The sequence below is a fragment of the Chiloscyllium plagiosum genome, chromosome 2 (assembly GCF_004010195.1).
Source record: "Chiloscyllium plagiosum isolate BGI_BamShark_2017 chromosome 2, ASM401019v2, whole genome shotgun sequence".
Taxonomy (NCBI): Eukaryota; Metazoa; Chordata; class Chondrichthyes; order Orectolobiformes; family Hemiscylliidae; genus Chiloscyllium; species Chiloscyllium plagiosum.
This window is the reverse complement of record NC_057711.1, coordinates 114391652-114400929: the sequence shown is the minus strand read 5'-3', so window position 1 is coordinate 114400929 and position 9278 is coordinate 114391652. Positions and strand designations below refer to the sequence as shown.

The 9278-nt window shown below is 41.6% G+C and overlaps 1 protein-coding gene across 3 annotated transcripts in view; it reads right to left on the bottom strand.

The window, feature by feature from the left end:
* Positions 1 to 9278, bottom strand: part of tbc1d2 (TBC1 domain family, member 2) — a 79230-nt gene that overhangs the window by 44529 nt on the left and 25423 nt on the right. For all 3 annotated transcript variants that reach the window (XM_043716379.1, XM_043716388.1, XM_043716394.1), the window contains exon 4: positions 2025 to 2160. In XM_043716379.1, the coding sequence (XP_043572314.1) occupies positions 2025 to 2160 (136 nt within the window). The remainder of the gene's footprint in view (positions 1 to 2024; positions 2161 to 9278) is intronic.

Sequence of the window (9278 nt, the reverse complement as noted above, 5' to 3'; positions counted from 1 at the left end):
CTTTTGCCAGAAATGGTCGATTTTCCTGCTCCTCGGATGCTGCCTGACCTGCTGTGTTTTTCCAGCACCACTTTAATCTTGACTGTAATGTCCAGCATCTGCAGTACCCACCTCCGCAAGTGTGCCGCCTATTGTCCATCCTTTTTTAAAGTGCCATTGTTTTGACTTTTTCTAATTTTAAGTCAGCTAATGAGCCATGAAGGTACCTAAAGGACTTGGCCACTCTCAGCAACTCCGTTTTTATTTTTCCCAAAACAATGACAATTGTCAATCAAACTGACAAGTTGCCCTGCATAAGGTCTGACTGTAATGTTGTGATTGGAGGAGCAGTGAGTGCAGGAGCCATGGAGCTGCTTTTCCAATCACAGACTCTAACTCTGCCAATCAGAGATTCTGTATCAGAAAGAGCAGTACAAGCCACAGAGAGAGAATCTATGATTGGAGGGACAGCAAGTGCAAATGTGACAGAATCTGTGATTGAAACAGAAGCTCTCCTCTGTCCATGCGCCATTTCTCCAATGACCACTTAGGCTAGTCCCAGGAGATTTCAGCTTATTCTCTCCTGTTGAATAGTTATTGATAGCAGTGGCTGAAGCTAGGACTTCGACTTCATTTCTCCCCCCCCCCCCCCCCACCCCGCTCCTGAGGAACATTACCTCTCTTATGCAATAGTCCCACGGTCTTGAAGTGGGTGCTTTTCTGAATATTAAACAAATTCTCCAGGTGGTCCAAATGCTTAACAGCTCCTCCACTGTGTTCCCTTTATAAACTAACGCTTTGAACATTCAATTATCAAACAATTCTCCATGCCTTTAATCATTGTTTTCATTAATATTTAGGTTCAGCTTTCTCCTTGTTCTGTTAATATTGGTAAAAAAAAAATTAGATTATGACTGGGACTAAAGTAAAACCAAAGGCATTATTCACATAAGGTCTGTTTAAACTACTTTCACAGTCTGCTAACCCCACCAGTTTAGAGGATTTGCATGTTGCGAATTAGCAGCATAAATATAATTAAAAGTGGCTCCAAAATCTGCATCTATAAACATGCTCCACCTAGTTTCAAGTTTATCTAAATTAACCCTCTCCATTTCATTGCTGCTCAGTGGTTCTCTTTTTTGTAAGGATTTTCCTCATTGAGCTACTCTGCAGATGATAGTCTTTCACAGCATGCTCTGCCTATTGTTACTCAAGGAACCTTTTGTTTTTTCTGTATGCAGGTGTGTCGGTGCCCATGTGTATGCTTGTTTGTTAATGCAGCATCCCTGATGAATTAAAAAAAACAGTTCACATGGCCATTGTGAGGGCAGAAGGGGGGGGCTAGAGAGGACAGGGAATGCAAGGCTGAAAACTCCCCCCAGGCACAATACACTTTCACCAATCCTAGAAATGCCAAATTAGATAGCACAGAGCAAAGTTATTTTTGTGGCACATTGCACCTTATCTGACTCTTTAACAGAGCTGCCGAATTTGTCCCATTCCACAACACCCCTTTTCCCAGAGTCCTGACAACATTTCTCAATGCAGAACGATGCTCAGTGGGTTAGCAGTGCTGCCAGGGACATGGGTTCGATTCCACCCCCAGGTGACTGTCTGTGTGGTGTTTGCACGTTCTCCCTGTATCTGTGTGGAGTTTGCTCATTCTCCCCATGTCTACATGGGTTTTCTGTGGGTGCTGTGGTTTGTTCCCACACTCCAAAGATGCACAAGTTAGGTGGATTGGCCATTCTAAATTGCCCTGTAGTGTCCAGGGATGTGCAGGTTAGGAGGGATTAGGGTTACAGAGATAGGTTAGCAGGGTGCGTCTGACTGGGATACTCTTCAGAGGATGGTTGTGGACCTGGTGGTCTGAGTGGCCTGCTTCCACACTGCAGGTTCTATGATCAAATATGTGCCCGACACCTTTTGTAAGTTACTGCTCAATCTTCTTCCACCATCCTTTCAGGTAACATATTCCAGACCATAACCCTCTGCACATCCTATACAGCCCTGCTGAAAAGTACTGTGGTATCAAAAACACTTACTGGATTTCTGTTCCCAGATGTTTGAGAGAGATGTTGTGCAAGGTAGTGGGCTGCAGGGGGACTGGGAGAGAAGCTGCTTCCACTCCGACAAGACCAGTAGGTGTTTTCACGGGATCCATGAACTCATCTGTTTCCTCTGAAGAAAAATGAGAATTTTTTTAACCACCCTCATTAAAAATGCATGAAAAAGTGACTCACTTGTCATCCGTGCTGATCATTTTCAAATTTATGCTTTCTAAAACTCAATTGTCTGTTCCCATTTTTTCCAAGCAAGGTTTTTCATTCGCTATTCCAAATGCCAAACCAGACAAATTTTATAGGCTTTCATACTTAGAAGTAATGACTTCAAAACTTTGTACAGGCCACAATCAGTCCATTTTTGTTAACGTGTGCTCATAAGGAACAATGTTACTTAGAATTACAAAGATTTACAGAATAGAAACAGGCTGTTCAGCAATAAACCAAACCACTAGCCCTAAGCAGCTCTTTATGCTGTACGACACTTAAAAAGTTAGCATAAACATTCAATAGCATACACAGTTAGTAGGGAAATTGACTGTTGGTCTTTATTTGAAATAGAATGGGATAAAAATTTGGGGGGGGTCTTGCTAAAATTATACAAAGCACTAGTCAGACCACATCTGGAATATCTGAACAGTTTTGAACCCCTAACCTAAAGAAAGATGTACTGGCATCAGAGGCAGTTCAGAGAAAGTTCACTAGGTTGTTTGCAGATGTGGAGGAGAGAATGCAGATTCGGCTTGCAGTCATTGGAATTTAGAAGAATAAGATGTGATTATGTTGATAAGCGTAAGCGTTTTAGGGGACTTGGCAGGGTAAGTGCAGAAAGATTGTTTGCCCTTGTGGGAGAGTCTAAGACCAGAGGACATAATCTCAGAATAAGGGAGTCAATGTTTAAGGCAGAGATAAGGAGGAAATTCTTCTCTCAGAGGGTAGTGAATCTGTAGCATTCTTTATGACATAAAAGCTGGGTCACTAAATATATTCAAGGCTGAGACAGACAGGTATTTTCATCAGTAAAGCAATCAAGGGTTATGGAGATAAGACAAGAATGTGGAGTTGAGGATAATCAGATAAGCCAATCTCTCTTGGGATGACATTGCAGACTCAATGGCTGAGTGGACTGCTTCAGTTCCTATTCCTTATGGTGTTACGGTCAAGCCTCCTCACATCTTTTACCATCATAACCGTCTATTCTCTTCTCTCTCATGTGCTTTCCTCATTTCCCCTTAAATGTATTGATACTATTAATTTCAATCACTCACTATGTTAATGAGTTCTATATTCTCACTACTCACTGGACAAAGAATCTTCTTATTAATTATCTCTTGGAGACTATTTTATATTGATGGCCTCTGGTCCTGATCTTTTCCACAGAGGAAACAGCATGTCTGTATCCATTCTATAAAATCCCTTTAGAATTTTAAGACCTCCATTTGGTCACTCTTCAGCTTTCTGTTTTCAAGAAAGGAGACCCAGCTTGTTAATCCTTTCATGATATCTACCCATGCAGTGCTTCAACCATGTATCTCTTTTCAGCAGTGTTTATGTTCTATACTACTAATCAATTATTTGTAACTTTTCAGTAGACCCTTTTCATAATATGACAACCAGTACATTATGCAGTAATTTATTTGTAGGTAAAAACAATGACTGCAGATGCTGGAAACCAGATTCTGGATCAGTGGTGCTGGAAGAGCACAGCAGTTCAGGCAGCATACGAGGAGCAATAAAATTGACGTTTTGGGCAAGTCCAACTAAAATTCAATGCAGGTTTAGCATAAAAGTTACTTTTCCATTCTATCCCTGCAGAAGAAATAAAATCCAACACTTAATTTGCTTTTTATTTCACGCACAGCATGGTCTTTTATTGATTGATGTACCTGTACTCAGAGATCCCCTTTATTCGTCCATCTCACCTAGACTGGGAACTTCTAAGAAATTAGTGACATCTCTCCTCTTCCTACTAATTGTAATGCCTCACAATCATGGTGATGAATTTCATTGGCAGACTGCTTACGCATTCTGCAAAATTTATATATTTCTTCCAGCCCTCCTCAGTATTGACTATTCCCTCTGTTTGTTATCATTCATAAATTTAGAAGTGGTGACATGGACACTTGAGGATGCTAAAGACATTGTTGTGTGTATTAGCACTAGTAATACTGCTTGGTTCACTGTGGGTACCATTTGTGAACATGTGCATACAGGAGTCTTTCCTGGTTTGCACAGCCAATAAGTTATTATTGCATAATATTTAAATCCCTGAAGCACAAAATTCAGCACAATAGGTGCGTAGGAACCCATATCTGAAGTCACATTTCCATGTGACTTGTGCATGCAGTGAGATCCCACAAGCAGTAGTATAATCATCACACAGAGTCATAGAGATGTACAGCATGGAAACAGACGCTTCGGTCCAAGCCATCCATGCCGACCAGATATCCCAACCCAATCTAGTCCCACCTGCCAGCACCCGACCCATATCCCTCCAAACCCTTCCTATTCATATACCCATCCAAATGCCTCTTAAATGTTGCAATTGTACCAGCCTCCACCACTTCTGACAGCTCATTCCATACATGTACCACCCTCTGCGTGAAAAAGTTGCCCCTTAGGTCTCTTTTCACCCTAAACCTATGCCCTCTAGTTCTGGACTCCCCAACACCAGGGAAAAGACTTTGCCTATTTAGACTATCCATGCCCCTCGTAATTTTGTAAACTTCTATAAGGTCACCCCTCAGCCTCCAATGCTCCAGAGAAAACAGCCCAAGCCTGTTTAGCCTTTCCCTGTAGCTCAGATCCTCCAACGCTGGCAACATCCTTGTAAATTTTTTCTGAACCCTTTCAAGTTTCACAACATCTTTCCGATAGGAAGGAGACCAGAATTGCATGCAATATTCCAACAGTGGCCTAACCAATGTCCTGTACAGCCACAACATGACCTCCCAACTCCTGTCCTCAGTACTCTGACTAATAAATGAAAGCATATCAAACACCATTTTCACTATCCTATCTACCTGCGACTCCACTTTCAAGGTGCTATGATGGAGAAATTTTGACCACAGCATCATGCACTTATTCAATATAATGGCCGTGAGGTCAACTGAATCCACTTGGTGGGGTAGACAAGGCAGTTAAAAGGCAGCACACCTGACAATGCAGCATTCTGTCAGTGTGACACTGCGAGTGTCAGATTAGATTTTGTGGTCAGATATCTGAAATGGAATTTGAACTCACATCGTCCTACTCAGGCAAAGACCACTATCTAGTGAGCCATGGCAAGCAACATCCTGACTTACAGAAATTATCCAGCATAATAATACAAAAATGCAAGCTAGAAACAGAAAAAATGCATTTTAATTTATAAAGATTGAATTATCTTGAATCAAGCATACGTAACAACAATAAACAGTTTGCTAACAATGTTTAGCACTGAAAGGATACCACATTGCAGATTAATTTACCACATAGTTTAGTACCTCAGTTCTGCTTCACTCTTCTCCTGATAATCAGCAGTACTGAATTTGTTTTTAGACAGTTGCTGTTCCCTTTCTTTGTATAAAAAAAACTGCTTAATTTAGATTTAAAAAGAAAACCAAGAAAATATTCTATTGCGAAAATGAGTCCACCAAATAGATGGTGCAAGAAAAACTAAAGGAAGGAATAATACTATTTGATTGCCATCTCAACAATCTACAAGTCACAATATTTTCATGGTAAAATTGCTGAGAAGTGGCCACTGCACAATCATGTTTAAACAAGCTCCAGTTTAACATGGGTTAGAATCCATTGCATTGTACAGCACTACCCTTTTTGCTGACTGCAATTGATTCAGAATAGATCCAGCAACTCAAAACTAGCACCCATGAGGCACTGTGGACCATCGATAACAGCAAAAATGCATTCAACTGCAATCTGTAACCCCATAGATCAGCATATTATTCGCTCTGCCATTATCATGCCAGGGGACCAACTCTGATTCGATAAGGATCAGCAGATGACACACCTAGAATATGACATGCCAACAAACGGATGTACAAAACAGGACTGCATCCGTGCTAAACAGTAGACGCAGCTTATTATGCCAACAACCAACAAATCTGACCTGCAGTCTTGCCACATTCAGTCCTGAATAGTTGTGGGCAATCTAATATTTAACTAGAGGAGGAAGCTCCACAAATGTTCCTATCCTTAATAATGCAGAAACTGGCATGTTACTGAAACAGTCACCTTCAGCAAGAAATACCATGTGTATGATTCATCAAGGCTTCCACCCATGATCCCCAGCATCATGCCTGCTGGTCTTCAACCAATTAGGTTCATTCTGTATGAAGTAAAAAGAAAAGGCTGAAGACACTGCATTCCGCAAATGCTACGGTCCCTGACAATATTCTGGCAATTGTACAAAAGACTTGTGCTCCAGAACTAGCCAAGTCTCTCTTTAAGCTATGTGACTGCAACTACAACACAAGCATATACTTGACCATGTGGAAAATTACCCAGGTATGTTTATACACAAAAGGCAGGATAATCCAACTTGGCCAAACACTCATCGGCAAGGCTATCATGTGACACTTGAACAGTATTATCCTGCTCACCAATGCTCAACTTGGTCCGCTCAACTCCAGATCCCAGTTCGAACCTTAGTTCAAGCATAGACAAAAGGACGGAGTTCCAGCATTGAGATGAGAATAACCGTTTGTCATCAAAGCAGCATTTAACAGAGTGTTGCCTCAAGGAGGAGACAGTAAGGATTGCAGATGCTGGAGATCAGAATCAAAAAGTGTGATGCTGGAAAAACACAGCTGGCCAGGCAGTAACTGATGAGCAGGAGGGTCAACATTTCGAGCAGGAGATTTTCATCAGGAATGTGGGAGGTAGGGGACAACGGTGCTGAGAGATAAATGGGTGGGGCAGGGTAGCTGGGAATGTGATAGGTAGATGAAGGTGGGGGTGATTGTGACAGGTTGAAGTGGAGGGTGGAGTGGAGAGGTGGAAAGGAAGTCGGACAGGTAGGACAGATCAAGAGGCTGGTGCTGATTTGAAGGGTTGGATGTGGGATAAGGTGGGTTGGGGGAGGTGGAGAGATGAAGAAACTGGTGAAGTTGATGTTGATGCTGTGTGGTTGGAGGGTCCCAAGTTGGAAGATGAGGCGTTCTTCCTCCAGGCGTCAGGGTGGCTCAGATTTGGCGGTAGAGGTGGCCCAGGACTTGCATGTCCTACTTGAAAGACTGCAATTTCACCTTCCAGAGAGTCAAAAATGCCCTCCAGTGCATCTCCTCCACTTCCCACACCTTTACTCCTGAACATCAACCCTCCAACCTCAAAATGGACAGAATTCCACTGGTCCTCACCTTCCACCAGATACAATGTATCATCCTCCGCCACCTAGAGTCAGACCCCACCACCAGAGATATATTTTCCTCCCCACCCTTTTCAGCATTCTGCAGAGAACATTCCCTCTGTGACTCCCTCATTAACTAACTTGGTACCCTATCTGTCACGTTGGACATTTACTCCCTCCACACACACAGTACGCCACAACAATGATGTGCAACAAGATACATTACAATATCTCTGAGCTTCTTTGACAGCACCTTTCAAACACAGACCTCGATCAGTGAGGTGGACAGGCACAGCAGGTACATGGGAAGACCACATCCCGCGGGTTCCCCTCCAAAACATACGCCATCCTGAATTGGAACTATATTGCCATTTCTTTACTGTCACTGGGTCAAAATCCTGGAATGTCCTCCCTCCATCTCTGACAGTGCTAAGGGTTCAAGAAGGCACATCCCCAGCGCCATCTGAAGGGAAGTTAGAGATGGGCACTAAATGTTGATTTTGACAATATTGTTCACATGCTTTGAACAAATTATAAAAAAATGATGGTAAAGTTCCTCATCCTCTAACCCCACGTCCTCCTATCTTGTGGGGAAAAACAATTGACTACCAATCTCCAGTCAAAGGCTAACTTGTACACTCTAAATGTTGAGCATCCCTTTACTGCTTTTGTCACAAAGGCTCTAGTCATAAAACTCAGAATTATGTTTATTTTTATACTAAACGATCCTATACCCAATAGTATAAATAGTAGGAAAAACAGAAAGACGATATTTGCCTTAACTACTTCTCCTTGAGTAGGAAAATGCAGTTACTTTCATTGAGCAAAATCAGGAATTTTATGTTATCCCTCCTTCATTTGTTCTGTCTAATCCTCACTTTCTGACAGTTTCTGAAGGACAGCTAGATTGCAGTAAGACAGAGATAGATTTCCGAAACCCTTTGAAGATCCATGAAAAACAATTGGGAATTCAAGGACTTATCTCAAACTGAAATAGAGCTGCCAATCAAACACATATACACACAGACACAAATAGTTTCAACTCTCGGGACTGGATTTCCTGGGGTGTCAAACTCAGATCCATTTATCAACGGAGTATAAATTTCTTCTTAATAAAGAATGAGTATTGTGACCAAAGTCCCAACCAAACTAAAGGTGATTGACTAACTTTCTTGACAGTTAAGTCTTGAGCTCAGACTCTTATAAAGGTCAGAGCAATGTGGGCTGTCTGACATGTACAGCAGGAGTTCCAGGGCACTACCTACAAAGCGAGGGTGAAGATTTCCCCAAATTGCCATGGCCAGGGAAATTGTCAGCAAGGCAACTCTGAACTGACAGTGTTTGGGTATGCAACAGCCTTTTAAATATAGTGCCTAAACCAAGGATACCAGCTGATTCTAGGATATCCAGTGAGCAGCTAATTGTTCAGGCTACAGCCCATGGTAAGGTGGGGTGGATATTGATTTGATTTATTATTGTCACATGTACCAAGTTACAGTCAAAAGTATCATATTGCATGCTAACCAATCAAGTCATACCTTACGTAAGTACATGAGGCATCTAACAAATTCAACATGACTTGCACTTAGCCAAAAAACTGTAAGATTCAACCTTATGTATCTAGTATTGGTCGTGCCTTTGGAATTTGTATTAGTTAACTATATTCCACTCATTGTAATCCCTGGGAGAAATAATTTTGCTTTTATTGGGATACTTTGCTGTAATGCATAGAGGCGCAGTTTACTGAGTAAATAGACTGCTGATTATTGACTGTTGTTTAAAATAGACAGTCTGCTCCCCTCCCTTGTAAAACTGCTGTCTTTCGTGTACAGCTGTCAATGTTTTTTGTAAATTGTTTTGTAACTTGTTTAATAAAATAAAAAAAA